At 46.3% G+C, this 14,048-nt stretch overlaps 5 protein-coding genes and 1 long non-coding RNA gene across 7 annotated transcripts; 3 read left to right on the top strand and 3 right to left on the bottom strand.

Moving 5' to 3' along the window:
* The first annotated feature begins 244 nt into the window (after nucleotides 1–244).
* On the top strand, nucleotides 245–1,420 carry LOC111067913 (peroxisomal membrane protein PEX14). The gene is made up of 3 exons (XM_022357257.2): nucleotides 245–458; nucleotides 539–829; nucleotides 902–1,420. Exons 1-3 carry the CDS (start codon nucleotides 348–350, stop codon nucleotides 1,322–1,324), a joined length of 825 nt encoding a protein of 274 aa, XP_022212949.2. The 5' UTR covers nucleotides 245–347; the 3' UTR covers nucleotides 1,325–1,420.
* Nucleotides 1,421–2,098: 678 nt separating this feature from the next.
* On the bottom strand, nucleotides 2,099–7,333 carry LOC111067902 (mRNA (2'-O-methyladenosine-N(6)-)-methyltransferase). The gene is made up of 5 exons (XM_022357245.2): nucleotides 7,163–7,333; nucleotides 4,000–5,855; nucleotides 3,812–3,937; nucleotides 3,621–3,749; nucleotides 2,099–3,551 (listed from the first exon to the last, which is right to left on the bottom strand). The coding sequence occupies exons 2-5, from the start codon at nucleotides 5,844–5,846 to the stop codon at nucleotides 2,861–2,863; spliced, it is 2,793 nt and encodes a 930-aa protein (XP_022212937.1). The 5' UTR covers nucleotides 5,847–5,855; nucleotides 7,163–7,333; the 3' UTR covers nucleotides 2,099–2,860.
* LOC121404036 lies at nucleotides 6,306–7,478 on the top strand. The gene is made up of 3 exons (XR_005967652.1): nucleotides 6,306–6,998; nucleotides 7,069–7,231; nucleotides 7,293–7,478. It is a non-coding gene; the product is annotated as an uncharacterized LOC121404036 (long non-coding RNA).
* LOC111067903 (trafficking protein particle complex subunit 12) lies at nucleotides 7,416–9,171 on the bottom strand. The gene is made up of 4 exons (XM_022357246.2): nucleotides 8,810–9,171; nucleotides 8,162–8,746; nucleotides 7,927–8,102; nucleotides 7,416–7,872 (listed from the first exon to the last, which is right to left on the bottom strand). The coding sequence occupies exons 1-4, from the start codon at nucleotides 9,119–9,121 to the stop codon at nucleotides 7,491–7,493; spliced, it is 1,455 nt and encodes a 484-aa protein (XP_022212938.2). The 5' UTR covers nucleotides 9,122–9,171; the 3' UTR covers nucleotides 7,416–7,490.
* A 283-nt stretch (nucleotides 9,172–9,454) lies between these two features.
* LOC111067914 lies at nucleotides 9,455–10,399 on the top strand. Of its 2 annotated transcripts, none has more exons than XM_022357259.2 (3): nucleotides 9,455–9,578; nucleotides 9,641–9,809; nucleotides 9,864–10,399. In XM_022357259.2, the coding sequence occupies exons 1-3, from the start codon at nucleotides 9,543–9,545 to the stop codon at nucleotides 10,370–10,372; spliced, it is 714 nt and encodes a 237-aa protein (XP_022212951.2). In that variant the 5' UTR covers nucleotides 9,455–9,542; the 3' UTR covers nucleotides 10,373–10,399. The 2 variants fall into 2 exon arrangements, with proteins under 2 accessions (XP_022212951.2, XP_022212952.2); XM_022357260.2 differs by having other exon boundaries at nucleotides 9,855–10,399.
* Nucleotides 10,400–10,540: 141 nt separating this feature from the next.
* LOC111067909 (homeobox protein SIX6) lies at nucleotides 10,541–13,672 on the bottom strand. The gene is made up of 4 exons (XM_022357252.2): nucleotides 13,196–13,672; nucleotides 12,028–12,434; nucleotides 11,441–11,958; nucleotides 10,541–10,854 (listed from the first exon to the last, which is right to left on the bottom strand). The coding sequence occupies exons 1-4, from the start codon at nucleotides 13,353–13,355 to the stop codon at nucleotides 10,749–10,751; spliced, it is 1,191 nt and encodes a 396-aa protein (XP_022212944.1). The 5' UTR covers nucleotides 13,356–13,672; the 3' UTR covers nucleotides 10,541–10,748.
* Nucleotides 13,673–14,048: the final 376 nt, after the last annotated feature.

The following is a 14,048-nucleotide window of genomic DNA, read 5'->3' as shown; positions in this document are numbered from 1 at the left end:
TAGGTTGTCTCTGTGGCTATTGAGAAGGTGACGCAAAATAAACTTATATTTAGGTTTTTTGCCTGATTAAACATTTTCTTTAATAATCAACATTTTTAATGATTTTTGTATGTTAATTGTTATATTTTTATTCTTTAATTCTTGCTAATTTTCCACCAAGCAGCACTTGATTCAATTTTGTGACGTCATAAACAGACTGGCATACAATAGTTTTGGCAAGGGGCCCCACCTTACACTTATTTCACTGTTAGATTTCCGACAAATCGAATAAATATTGCGACGCGACTGATTTTTGGGGTACTGGGTCTAAAGAAAACAACAAAATTGAATTAAAAGTAGATATTAAAATGTCCAGGAACAATACGGATACTGGGGACACAACCATAATGGCCACCACCAGCACATCGGTGCAGGATTTCGGTGCGGGCGACGAGCTGGAGCCGCCCCGTGAGTCTCTGGTAAATTGCACCCGCCACCCCACCCCCTTGCACTTTGACTTTGTCTAATCTATAATATAATCCATTCAACTATGTAAAAGATAACCACAGCGGTTAGCTTTCTACAAAACACAAAAGTGCGGCACACAACGCTTATCCAGAAGCAACAATTCCTGCGGTCCAAAGGTCTGACGGCCCATGAAATTCAGTTGGCTTGCGAGCGGGCCGGCGTCTTTACCCAAGATCCGAATAATCCCAATACGGTTATCAGCATTGGCTCCCAGGTGCAGGCTCTGCAGCTACAGCCAACAGTTTTCGGCCGCATACGCGAGATAATCCATTCGACGGCCTTGTTTAGCGGTGTCATCTATGCGGTGTACCTGTTCTGGAAGGTGAGTGGAGTGGGGATTAACTAGCAACACCATGTAATGTGGCTGACCCATTAAACTATCCGTTTCGAACAGAAATTCATTGCCCCCTACCTGTTTGGCAAGCCAAAGAGGAAGCCCGTCGAGGAGGTGCTGGAGGACATCGACAAAAAGGTCGAGACGCGCACCGAGGACCTCAACAAAGAGATCTCTGTGGTCAAGGACTTGATCACCAGCCAGCAAAGGGATCACGCCCAGCAGCTGAATCGGGAGTTTAGTAACTTTCGCAGCGACTTGGATGCCATCAAGGGTCTGCTGCTGAATCGCAAGCAGTTCGCGTCACCCGTGGCGCCAGTGCCATCCATTCCCGCCTGGCAGTTGGCCAGTTCGCCGCATCATCATCATCTGCACAGTCCGTCGGATGACAATGAGAAGGGCGACGATGCTGGCTCCGGCTCAGGCTCCTCCGAAACCGAGGTCGTCACAAAAAACAGCGACTCCAGCCTAGAGATCATGTAGAGGCTCGCCATATTATGGACTATATAGATTAGCTATATAATATAATATTTAGCTGGAAACGTTTGTATATTGAATTTCCCCCTTGAATGCCTTTGAGACTTTTTGGTTTGTTTTTTTTTTCTTTTTGCGTTTATAGCCATTTAAGTTGTTCTTTATACGAGTACACTCTCTCCAAACAGCTAATCCATATCCAAGAGGTTTACAGACTCACTCACACACTTATGCGATACGATGTCTATATAATATAATAATAATAATATGTAATAATAAAAAAGGTTTACATAATAACAGATTTGAATCGAAAGAAAATGTTGTTTAGTTAAGCGCAAAAATGCTTTTGTTTGTGTGTGTTTACGATACGATACGTGTGTGTGAGGTGGATGGGGGGTTTGGGGATCTGTCATATTCGTTTTAAGTTAATAAATTTCGACTTAATTGTTAATTGATTTCTATAAATTTGTTTGCCGAGTGCTACATTCTATAAATTGGCTAAATTCCCTTTAGTTGTGTGTGTATGTGTGTTCAATTGTTTTTCCGAGTCCTTCAAGGGAGTTTCCATCCAGAAATTCGAAACTTTCTGGAGATCTCCGAGGTCTTGGACCATACCAAAATGTTTGTTGTTGTCGTTTATTGTGCGGGGTGCGTAGGTGTAGTTTCATTACAAAATGTTGGTTCTCTTGCGCATTCCGTATTCTGTTTCTTCTACTTACTTTAATGCTTATCGCCTTGGTACATGCGATATTTCAGTATTCAAATAATTGTTTGCAATAATCGTTTTAAGGTAAATGTATCCTATAATATGTTAATAGTCTCACAAAAGATTGTTTTAGGGGCTTCAGAGTTTGTTTTTATATGTGTGTGGTTGGTGTTGGTTGGTTTATTATTTAATGTTCTGTTTTCTGTATTGCGAATGGAAAAACCATTTTGTAATACCCCCCAGAACAATGGTGGGAGAACATATCCCACATACCCCCACTACCCATACTATGTATGCGCATCGTTAAGAGTCCTTTCTTCGGGTAGCTGCCTGGCCCTTGGTTTCTGGGGGGTATATATGTATACTGCTCGCATGCTCTTCTCGCTCATGCTTGTTAGATAAACGACGGCCAGGCCGGTATCTATCAACTATTTCAACTTAAATATAACATATGTACACTTAAAATGTATAACTTGTTTGTTTGCCCTAACACTGAACGGATTGCGCATTGGGGGGTGATGTGAATCCTCCCAGCAGCCGAATGCCAAAAAAAAATAAAAATGAAAAACTCATCATCAATATAGATAGATATATAGGATTTAGCATAGCGTAGAAAAGTGTATAACAAGATAGAATATTCTTTGGCATTCTGCATTCGGTGGGAGCCGAACCCCCCAATTACTCATTGATTTCCTCATGCGATATTCCCCCTAATATTTATCCTAGTTGAAGTAAACACAACGTTGTGGTACTTAGCCCAAAAGTGCACAGATAGTTTCGAAAAAATAGAACAATATGGATATTGAAGTAGGCTGCTTGCTTCCGTGCATCCCTGCCTTCTAGACAGCCGAATTGATGGCTGCCTGGGTGCTGGCAGAGCTATTGATGCTGGTGGCCTGGCCAAATGCTGAGGCAGTCCCTGCTGCCGATGTGCTGGCCGTGGCCGTAATGCTAACAGCAGCAGCTGTTGCCGAACTCCCGCCATCCGGATAGCCACCGGAGGCCGGAGCCGGCGAGAGCGACATCGTGGACGATGAGGGCGATGAGCAGTCACTTTGTACACTCATTGTGGGCGAGGCAGCCACCAGGTTGCTGCTGTTGCTCGTATTGCTTATGGTTGGCGGGAACTGCGGCGGCGGATTCCCAGTGGGCGTGTGTGGCGAAAGAGGCGTCAGAATGGAAGAAGATGAGGCTGGGGATGGGATGCTGTTGCTGCTGGCGCTCGTTGTAATGGCTGTGGCATTGTTGGCGCTACCACTGTTTGCTGTGCTGGACGTTATCGGCGTTGATGCCACTCCTGTGGCCGCTCCTGATGTCGACGATGGTGGCGTGGCCGCTGGAGACTGTTGGCTGGGATGGCTGCTGGCGGCAGCTACTGCCATTCGTTCACGCTCGCGATCCCGTTGCGGCCGGAAGGCCTCGCGCAATGCCTCCACACGATTCTCGTTGGGTCCCCAGCGGGCGTAGCCGGCGCTGTTCTGCAGCCAGACCACCTGGGTGCCCTGCATGCACTTGATAAGCACTTCCGATCTGGGTAGGTACAACAAGGAGACAATTATGAATATTTCTGCTGTATTCGGAGTCCAATTAGATGCTTACTTCTGCAGCATATGCTGGTAGCCATGCCTGTACTCGTGGGCCATGCCCAGGACCACCATTGAGCGGCGCTTGTACATGCTCTCGTCCAGCCTGGATATGCTCTTCCATTCGGGCACAAAAACAATGAAGCTAAGAGGAGGAATCACGAGGTATTAGATGCGCATGATGGGCATGTGCCGGAAACACCCTACCTCAGCGGTTCCATGGTATCGGTGAGCAGTTTGTCAATGTGCACCAATGAAGCTTCAATCAATTCCTCACAATGTGGAGGATTCACTTGGAAGGACCCCGACACGGGCTTAAACTCCAGGAAGGGCCTGTGGAAATCAATCAATCAATGTACTATTGAATAACAGGAAATCAATTCGATTAGACGCACCCTCGAGAGCCAAAGTAGGCATCCGTGTCCGCGAATGCGGAGCAATATTGCCGGAAATAGGAATTGAATGGCGAGGCAAAGCATTCAAAGCTGACACCGAAATGACGATGAAGGCACTCGAACACCGGTACTGGCAGGGCCGCCTGGGTGATCTCCGCTTCCTGCGAGGAGTTTAATGAGTTGCCCAGAAAGGTCTGATAGCGCTTCAGCAGGCACCACACACGGCCAATGAACAGATCGAACTTCTTATCGTCGAAGCAGTTGTGCCGATAGAGCTGCTCCAGCTTCTGCAGATAGGTGAGGTTGATGTACTGGGCATCCGGCTGATTGATGGCTGCGGGCGTATACTTGATGATCATGTGATCGCGATCCTGCAGATATTCGATGGCCGGCATGCGGGGCGAGGGCACAGCAAACTGAATGGGATAGCACCAGACCTTCTTTAGGTGCGGCGGCGGCGGTGGAGGCGTGGGCTCCGGTATGCCATGCTCCTTCAACAGCTGCAGGTGCCGCTCTCGTATCTTGCGGGAATGATCCGCGGACAGATGGTAGATCTTCACGCAGAGCGTCTCCACCGAACTCTTGACTGTCTCCACCAGATGCGGCTCGCACTGACGCTTCAAGTGGGCCAGGCGGTCCTGGAAATCCTCGTAGCTGGCGCCCACTGTGCGCCGCAGCCACTGGAACGTGTCCTCCACATTCCACTTGACCACCTTCTTCGACTCGGGCGGCGCTGATCTGGATTCGATGATCTGCTTGGCCGCCTCGGCGTAGCGGGAGAGCTGCTTGCGGGCATCCCCCGTGAACTTGGGCTTCACCAGCTTTATGGGTATATCTGCCATGATCTCCCGATACATGGCGCTGGATATCTCAGGCTTGCAGTTGCTGGGCAGCAGCGGATCGCATCCGGTATCGATCACCTTGCGCTCCATCAGCCAGCGATTGAAGGAATCCCTCGGCGCCTTGATGTTCTCCCTGCGCATGCACAGATCCTCGTAGGTCTTCAGCAGTTTCATGCTTAGGGCTGCTCTCAGCGCCTCAACCTCCGGATGTGGCTGGGGCAGCAATGTTGGGGGGCGCTCCACAATAACCGCATTGGTGCACACCTCTAGGTCCCAGGGTCCAGCCAGTACGAACTTTTTCATGGGCGGTCCACCGCCCCCGTGGTGCTGGTGCTGCTGATTCGGATGGATGTGCATGTCATCAGAGGGCCTTCGCTTCAGATGATGATGGTGGTGCTGCTGCTGTTGCTGCATGTGTGGAGGAATTGGCGTGGCTCCGCCAGCATGGCAAATCCCCAGCGGATCCGTGAGCGGATCGAACGGTCTCGTGCCGGGCATTTCCCACAGCGATTCGCCAGTCACCTTGTTCCAGTAGTACGGACGATTCTCCCGCTTGGACCAGAACTTGCGCCAGCCCTGATTCACCAGTTCGGCAGTCAATTCCTCACCGTAACCACCCGGACCCGGACCCAGCGTGGGCGGTCCCTGCGGGGTGTGGGCCATGCTCTCCAGGGGCGACGGAGCGTGCGTCTTTGTCGGCGTTGACGGGGAGGAGCAGCTGGCCACAGGCGAGCTGCCGGCACTCATGTGTCCAGCCCCAAGTGAGGGTGGTGCATCGCTCAAAATCGGCCCCGTCACCGTGGGCGCTCCAGCCGTTGGCGAAGGCGACATATTGTTGGAGGCACTCGCCGTCAGCTGATCCCAGGCACTCTGGGAGGCACTGCTGGTGGCTGGTGGAGCCGACCCCAAGGGGGTACCCGTAGAGGCTATCACGGATTGCGGCAGTCCCGCACCAGTTCCCGGCCCCAGATTATGCATATTGCTATTGTTGTTGTTGGCTGCCATCTTGTGGACCTGAGAGAGAAGTAAACAAAAAGAATATGTTTACAGTTGCAGTTGACAGAGAGAGCGATTGAGAGTATACTAGAGAGAGAGAGAGAGAGAGGGAGAAGAGCGGAAATCAAAACAGTAGTGATGGCAGCTCTAATGTACTAAACTAGCGGGATATATAACAAGAATTCCAATTGTGCATTGTCATATTTTGTATTACATTAGACGGAAAAACAAGGTCTAGATTGGTAATTTTAAGGTGTATTTGCAACTTTTACATAGTTTTTCAAATATTTGTATTAATCGGTATTTAATTTTTCATATTTAATCCGGTTTGAAAAATGTAAATATGTAATTGTGTTAAAAATATGCAAATATGTACTCAACTCCTATTGCCACGACACATGAAAAAAAGCTAGACCTAGCTAGAAAAAGGCCATGCCAACACAACACTAGATAATGAATTGAGTGCACGTCGAAATCGAAGAAACGACAACCACCAAAGAGGCGATAACTGCCGTTACGGCAGTCGAAACCAGACTTTCAGCGAAGCGAGATCGCTCAGGGCGGCGGTTGCTAGACCGGAGAACGTGGGAAGGTTGTGAAAAATTAATAAAATTAATTTGGGAACAATGCCCACGGCATTTTACCAAGAAATACGAGAACCACGTACAGACCAAAAACCGTCCGCAGAGAGAGACGGCGCGCATGAGCGAGAGAGCCAGAGAGCGACGGCGAAGAGAGCGCAAAACCAATGACAACAACTCTCACACGAATGAGAAATCAAAACAAATTGCAAAAGAATAGAGATTTTCTGCCTTTTGCCTGGGTTATGTGTATATGTTTTGACGAGCGTGTACCTTAGCGTATGCGCACCGCCACAAGCAGAATAAAAAATATATAAAATTATTTGCTGCACACACACACACAATGAAGCAAAGGCATTATGCACGCCGTAAACAATTGCACATGAGCTAAAATACAAAAAATTACACTTTGTTTCGTGGCCCCCGATGGCTACGTCATGGCACAAAAATAATGGCGCGCTTTTTTTTATACACATCCAAACAAAAATAAAATTGCTAAAATAAAAGGAAAAAACAATCAATTGGGTTTGGATCGAACATCGTTTAATCTGAATCATTTGCAGGAGGAGCATAAACAGGAGTATAGTCAAAATACACAATATTCTAACTGCAACGAAAATTTCTCTACACTTTCTTTTTTGCACCCACAGGCAGCACATCAATATTTTCCATTTTATATACGCCTGCTGCCTGGCAATCGTGTGGCCGTACTTTTGAAACGCCTTTAAATGCCACAAAACTCACCTATTTCCAACTATCCTATTCAGATAAACACTCGCTACGTGTTTACAAACATTTAGGCGTATTCTATACGTAAATATTCCCGCGATTTTCTATGGAAATTATAAATAATTCTTCTCAAATTCTTTTTCAGCGACCGATACTGGGAAGTTGATTTGAGATGGCCTACGCAGCGATAGGACCTCTAGGGTATCGATTGCTTGGTATTATTTAAATATCGACTGCAAAAACCAAGGATGGACTTGCAAAATACTAGATATTATTATCTTGTGGAATTTTATTCTATGGATGGTGGAATGTGTGTAACAATAAATAAGTATAGTAAATACTTTTAGTTGATTGTCTGTAATTTAAGGCAAATTTCTATGCTTATGTTGAGATCTGGCTTGTATCTGTTAATCAAGCGCAGCAAATTGAACTTTTTCGCCTTTGAGTTGTTGGATTCCAGCTCGTACAACGTCGACAGATTAACCAGGAGGCTCTCGTTCAGGGATCTCTGGGGATTCTGGTTAATGGCATGCTCATACAGATTAATGGCATCCTTGAGCTTGCCAGCGTATAGCAGGCACACGCCCATGTTGTTCAGGATCAATGTATTGCCAGAGTCCAAGTGCAAAGCCTTTTGAAATATCAAATACGCTTCGGGAAAGTCATTTTTGGCCACTGCTATTAATCCCTTGTCCATAAGGTCCCTCAGGTCAGGCGCAGAGTTCCTGTAAATTATGTGTAATCAACATACATCCATCCATGAAATATCCAAAGCTCACATTTCTCGCAGTCGCCGGGAGACGGCAAACTTTTGCTCGGCCCCAAAGATATCACCAATTTGCAGGTAGATGCGACCCCAGGCCGAGTACAGAGAACGCTGGTCATCTTTGCTAAGGCTGGAGCGTTTCAAGAGGGTTCCATCCATTATATCATCAATCATACTGAATTTCTTCATCTACAGGTGAGAATTTCATCTTATATTAGGATTATTCCATGTACACCCTTCGGACTTACCATCAGGCCACAGTTTATAATCGAATGCAAGACCCTCTCGCTCCGCTTTTGCCAGAACTCCTCCGCCGTCTTGTTCTGCAGCTGTACATAGTGCTGCTTGATCTCGTTGCTCGTCACATGCAGCTCCGAAAGCCTGTCCAGTGCTATGTGTGGCTTTCCCATGTAAATGGGCAGCTCGGCAAGTAGCAGGCGGAACGAGAAGCACGCTATGGATCCACTTTTTCCATTGTACATCTCGGGATAGAAATCGAAGAAGACATCCGGTGCGGTGAGCTGTCCAAAGGGCTCAGCCTCGGTCTGTAGCAGTTCGAATTCACCCAGCTTCGCCAGCAGGGCCAGGCGAGTGAACCACAGTTGCAGCGAGTGGGGAGAATGCTTCGCTGGTTGTCCGGCACGTCCATAGCCCTGGCCGTAGACCGTCAAGAGTCTGCCAGTTAAATTGACTGCCGTGCGGAGGCAGCCTGCATGGATTAGGTTCCGCAGGCCTCGCTCGTCTTGGGTGACATCGTCCACGCCGAGGATCTTACGGTTCGCCAACTCAGCTTCTCCAAGGTGCTGGGTCACAGCAACACTTATGGGATCGGGCTGAAATGGCAAGTGGCACACGTTCACAAATGAAAACTCAACAAGTTTCCATCGCTCACTCACCAGATCGTGTTGTACTTGTATGCCAGGCATAATCAATTTGCTGTGCTCATTTTCGCGGGGCAGCTCCCACAAATTGCGGACCTCGTCGGGGACGATGGGTTCCTCAGACTCCGGTGTTTCCACAAACTCGGGAGGTTGAAAGTAACCTGTGAATGTGCTCGACAACATATTGTTGCTAGTACCGCCGCTGCCACTGGTGCCACTGACAATACTTTCTGCTGGTATCTCCTTGGACTTGGGTTTCGTCAGCTCATCAAAAAAACTGGGTGGATCATTAGCAAAGTATTCGCTAAGATTAGATTTATTTGACATTTCTTGTCTGTTTCCTTTTGTTGCTATTTTTTGCGGAGCATATCGATAGCTATATTGATTTGCTGGTATTTTTTGATAATTTTGAGCAATAATACCGCCAAACCTGCTACTTTTGCCAAAATATCGCCAAAACTTATCGAAAAATACCAGTCAAATACTAAATACCTTTCAGCCATCCCATCCCTAGCTCGCTCATGATTTCTTTGATTTTGATTTCTTTCGCAAAATCAACCAAAAAACGAACAAACAACCAAAACAAAACCTTCCCTGAACATGTCTTCAAAAAAAATCAGTTAGTACAATGCATCGCACCTAACGGCCAGTCATTTAATCTTTCTGATAAATATTCACAGCAAAACCACTTAAATGGAAGCGGAAAGCTACCTCAATAAAGAAATGGCACGATGAGGAAATAAAAAGAATGCTGGCATACATTGCGAGGCATGGGAATATCGAGGTAGGTAACCATTATCCTTAACCGACTTTAACTTCTCAGAACTAACACCAATCATTTGAAAGAAACCCACAGCTCGAAAGTACTACGCAAAATTGATGGAGGAAACCAAGATAAGCGGAACTTGGAACACGTTTAAATGCAAACTCAGATATCTAAAGGGTACTCTGCAGAAGGCCAACACCTGGAGGAAGACGAAAGGTTCGGAGATCGATGATCCTGCCAGAGTTAGAGGTAAAACAGATTACTCACTGAAAATAGCATGCTTTAATTTGCAAATGTTTGCAGAGACCCTGCTGCAGTTGTGCCCGCACTATGATCAGTTGGTTGTTATGTTTGGCGCCGATTTCAATTTTGAATCGTCCATGAGCAACAGCTTGTGGAACACCGAATTCAACCATCCGCGCTCGTCGATATTAAGCAACGACGACTCGCTTAATGAGGAGTATCTGAAAAGCGCAAGCGATTCGTCCATGGATCCCATTGACTGCTCGGATTCCGTATTTGAGACTGAGCTACATAATCACCAAAATGAAGTCGAGGAACCCCAGAAGCCAGAACGGGTGCCACACACGCCGCACACCGATGCTGCGAAGAAGGTGGATGAGCTGGACTACAAGGAAGCCATTCTGCAATTGGAGGTGGAGAAATTCCAATGGGTGAAGGAGAAGGAGCTGAGAAGAATGAAGTTTGAGGAGAAGAAATTGCAAGCAGCCGTGGAGCTGAGAAAGCTCGAATTGGAGCAGGAGGAAAGAATTGCGATGTATGAAATCAATATGAAATATAAGGATAAATAGATCTGACGTCAGGACAGTCCCCAGTACCGTAAGTAGTAATAAGGCTAGCTTTAAAACTTGTTTAAGTCCTTGAAATTTGCTTGTACACGTAACTCTCCACTGCCATCACATACACACCAAAAATGAAAACACTTAATTTATAAATTATTCTGGAATTCGGATTTATTAATCTATTGCAATTATACTCGTAAAATTCATTCATTTTATTTATTATTATTGTACAATACATAAAGCAAAATGTAGATTATTCTAATGCTAAACAATATGATGCCATTTGATGACCAGTTTTTCATTTGCTTTTGTTTTTTTTTTTTAACATAAAATCGCAGTATTTACAAAACAATGGAGACCAGACCCCATTCGAATGGTTCGAAGTTTATTGCCCATTGAAAATCGTCTCGGGATAATAGCTGGGGGCGTTGAACATGCGCGGGAAGCCGTTGCCATCCAATTGGCCCACTGGCAGCACCGACATAATATCACTGCAAAGAACAGAAAGGGAATATATAGTACTTATGTATATTAGTCGAGCCACACACACAAAAAGAGAAAGAGAAAGAGAAACAACACATTTACTCCACTTGCTGGAGAAGTGCTAGAATAAGTGCTGCAATTTGACGCCCAGGGCGAAGGCGATCAACCAGCGGGGGGTGGGGAGTGAACGGAGCAGTGCGGCACATGCTACACGCATGCGCTGCGTTAGGGTCACGTCCCGTCCCGTCCCCTAGGCTCTATAAATATGCATAGGACCCTACCCTATGGCAGGAGCTGGCAAAATTGGACATAAAACACGCTCAAGTGGCATTTTCGGACCGAAGAACTGAACGCTCGCAAGTGTTTTACGGTCACTTACGAGTACAAACGATTTTTAATGCCAATTTCCAAAACAATTGATTATATTTTTTCCCAGTTTTTCAAATACTTCTGGGTGTGGAACACACTCAAGTGTTGAATGAATTCTTTTACGAGTTATGTGGAAATGGAGAGAATGGAAAGGTTCGTCTTTGGATACACCCCGAGGACAAGGCTACAGAGATTCAAAATAGAATTAATTCCATATCAACTTACGATCGTTGCTGGGGCGTACGATCCCTTTGCCTGCGATTCTTGAACCAATTGGAGACTTGGGTGAGCGTTAGGCCCGTCTTCTTGGCCAGCGTTTTCTTCTCATCGGGCGTGGGATAACGATTGGTCAGATAGCAATCCTTTAGGGCATTCCTCGACTTCTCCTTGAAACAGTAGACCGTCTCCTCGCCATCCCATATCGTCTTGGGCAGGGGATACTTCTTTCTCAGGCGATACTTGTCGACCGCACCCAGGGGACGACCGCGCACCTTTTCGGCCTCTTTGTAGTGCGCCTTGAACCAGAGATTCTGCAGATCCACATGGTACTTGATGGAGAAACAGTGCGTCTCCAGCAGGTTGTACAGTTCGTGGAATTGTCCCAGATTGTAGGCGACCATGGCGCGGGCCCGCAGCACACTCTCGTTGGTCTTGAAGAATTCGCTGGGCGGCAGGCTGCACAGGAAGGTGGTTAGCTTCTCGATGTCGCCCTTCTGCTGCAGTGCCTCACACATGCATTGGATCTGCGAATAATACAAAAATGTAATTAACTTAAAGGAGACTCTCCTTGTAGAATGTATCAATTTGCTTACCTGATCTGTGGAGAACTGCAGCATTTTGGCATCGATGGGAAAGTTGCCCACGGCGGACATGTTGTGGGCAGCCGTTAGATTCGATATAAGATGTCCCCCGCTGCCCGGATTACCACCTAGACCAACGCCAGCTCTTTGGAGACCCGCGCAAAGGGCATCTGTCTTCGTATTGCCATTGAGATCGCCCAAGGGGCCGCCGACACCGCCACCGCCATTCTCGAACATAATGCTATTCAGTGTGGGATAGTGCGTGGGCGTGGTCGAGGCCGTGGGCGGTGGGGACTTGTCGTAATCGTTGGTAATATCCTGAAAGCGACGCTCCAACAGATGATCCTTTTCCGCGCCCTCATACGGACCAAACTTATCCAACTGCAAGACGGTCTTGCACGAGAGGTTGCCACGATAGCCTGCAGACAGGGGAAGGGAAGGGAAGGGAGGGAGGAAAGCGATGAAATTAGCTCTTCTGTAGTTCGTTTCTCACGTGCCATTTCGGTGGGCTGTTCGGTAACCCCCAACCCAACCCACCCAACCCCAAAAACCCCACACCAATCATTTGCATGTGACTAATCCACCAAATACCCAACCAAAACGATCGTCGTCTTTCGACACCTTCGGGCAGGGCTAGGGGGGGACTGTATCGAGACCATAAAGAGACATTAAGCAAATAAATAAATCCGATATGTGCACATAAATGTAAGTACGTACATATATGCAAGAGATATACATATTTACATGCATATATGTAATACATAATGCATTTGATGGTACATTGGTTTAGGCTACAGAACGGGTTGCTCATCCACGAATTTTGGATGGCCTGCAGCATGCAATAAACTAAGAAATTGTAGAGAAGTAAATTAACATAAATACTAGGAGATCCTTTAGATAAATGATAGTTTAAGCAAATGGGAAACACGCATAATTATATTGATATATTGATATCTGATTGATTCTATACAACCCAATTGTGCACCCTACACTGCATGCAATCCTCAAAACTTTTGTAATATTCAGCAAAATGAGTTGTAGTCCAGGCTTTAATTGTTTATGCAGCGCCTCCATTGACGCCTCTTGTCTAGAGTAATACGATATTGGCCATGGCCCTGTCTCTTATTTTCTGTGCAATTTCCACGCTGATCTGATAAGACCTAGACATTGTATAACTAACCGGGATTTGGCAGGAAGAGTGAACCGTAGGCCATGGGAGAGCTGAGATGATCCTGTTGCACCGCCGAATGATCCGATGAAGTGCCGCCGGAGCTGGTCGAGTCCAGGTCCCCGCTAATGGACACTGACAGATTATTTGTATCCATATTTTTCTCAAACATTATTCTACTTTTCGAGAGCTGAACACAAAGTTCAGTTGTAGTTCGATTTGGTTATGATAACTTTTCACTGTTATTGTGGGTTTTATTCTGGTTATCAACTGGTACACTTGCACACTTGATTTTTATTATTAATAATTCATTTTGAAATATTCCAATATTTAAATTCGTTAAACTTCAAATCAAGTTCACTTTGCCACTTGGTTAAATTTTATATTTATTTATTTATTTATAGTATAGATTCGTTTTCTTTAAACTCAAAGAACTTTTGAGTTTTCTTTCGGGGAGATCCGTTCTCTCCTGACCGTCTTGACGCGTTCGCTGTTCAAAATCAAATGAAATGCAAGCGGGCGGAAGAAGAGCCGTCAATGGGGAATCCCAGTGCAGGCAGGCAGGCAGGCAGGCTGTGTCTGTGGCTGTGTGCGCCGTTCCGTTGCCGTTCGTTTCGGGTACGCGAATCGGTGGCCGTTGACTGGTTGAGCAGGAGCAGGCCAATTTAGGGGTGGGTGCGTGTTGCTTGTGCCGTTATCCTTAGCGTATGAGGGCGTAACCTTCGGGCAGCCATTTTGTCATGGTTGTGCAAACATTTGCAATTGCATGTGTGTGTGTGTGTTTGTGTGTGATGTTCCCTTTGTTATCTAACGGTGAAAAACATTGGATTTCATTGTGAAACAAACATCATGACCTCATTAGAGT

This window comes from Drosophila obscura, unplaced genomic scaffold (genome assembly GCF_018151105.1).
Source record: "Drosophila obscura isolate BZ-5 IFL unplaced genomic scaffold, ASM1815110v1 contig_181, whole genome shotgun sequence".
NCBI lineage: Eukaryota > Metazoa > Arthropoda > Insecta > Diptera > Drosophilidae > Drosophila > Drosophila obscura.
Note: the sequence above shows the minus strand (reverse complement) of the source record. Positions and strands in the feature narration are given on the sequence as shown.

Bases quoted from the DNA above. Each gene is read 5' to 3' on its own strand.
- LOC111067913 (XM_022357257.2), top strand. From the start codon at position 348: ATGTCCAGGAACAATACGGATACTGGGGACACAACCATAATGGCCACC. The intron at 459-538 runs GTAAATTGCACC...ACTATGTAAAAG, and splicing joins AGCCGCCCCGTGAGTCTCTG to ATAACCACAGCGGTTAGCTT. The intron at 830-901 runs GTGAGTGGAGTG...CGTTTCGAACAG, and splicing joins CGGTGTACCTGTTCTGGAAG to AAATTCATTGCCCCCTACCT.
- LOC111067902 (XM_022357245.2), bottom strand. From the start codon at position 5,846: ATGGCAGCCAACAACAACAATAGCAATATGCATAATCTGGGGCCGGGA. The intron at 3,938-3,999 runs GTGCGTCTAATC...TGATTTCCACAG, and splicing joins GCCTACTTTGGCTCTCGAGG to GCCCTTCCTGGAGTTTAAGC. The intron at 3,552-3,620 runs GTAAGCATCTAA...GTACCTACCCAG, and splicing joins TACCAGCATATGCTGCAGAA to ATCGGAAGTGCTTATCAAGT.
- LOC111067903 (XM_022357246.2), bottom strand. From the start codon at position 9,121: ATGTCAAATAAATCTAATCTTAGCGAATACTTTGCTAATGATCCACCC. The intron at 8,747-8,809 runs GTGAGTGAGCGA...TTGCCATTTCAG, and splicing joins TACAAGTACAACACGATCTG to CCCGATCCCATAAGTGTTGC. The intron at 7,873-7,926 runs GTGAGCTTTGGA...CATAATTTACAG, and splicing joins TCCCGGCGACTGCGAGAAAT to GAACTCTGCGCCTGACCTGA.
- LOC111067909 (XM_022357252.2), bottom strand. From the start codon at position 13,355: ATGTTTGAGAAAAATATGGATACAAATAATCTGTCAGTGTCCATTAGC. The intron at 11,959-12,027 runs GTAAGCAAATTG...TATTATTCGCAG, and splicing joins TGCAGTTCTCCACAGATCAG to ATCCAATGCATGTGTGAGGC. The intron at 10,855-11,440 runs GTAAGTTGATAT...TGTTCTTTGCAG, and splicing joins CGTACGCCCCAGCAACGATC to TGATATTATGTCGGTGCTGC.
- LOC111067914 (XM_022357260.2), top strand. From the start codon at position 9,543: ATGCTGGCATACATTGCGAGGCATGGGAATATCGAG. The intron at 9,579-9,640 runs GTAGGTAACCAT...ATCATTTGAAAG, and splicing joins CGAGGCATGGGAATATCGAG to AAACCCACAGCTCGAAAGTA. The intron at 9,810-9,854 runs GTAAAACAGATT...TTAATTTGCAAA, and splicing joins TGATCCTGCCAGAGTTAGAG to TGTTTGCAGAGACCCTGCTG.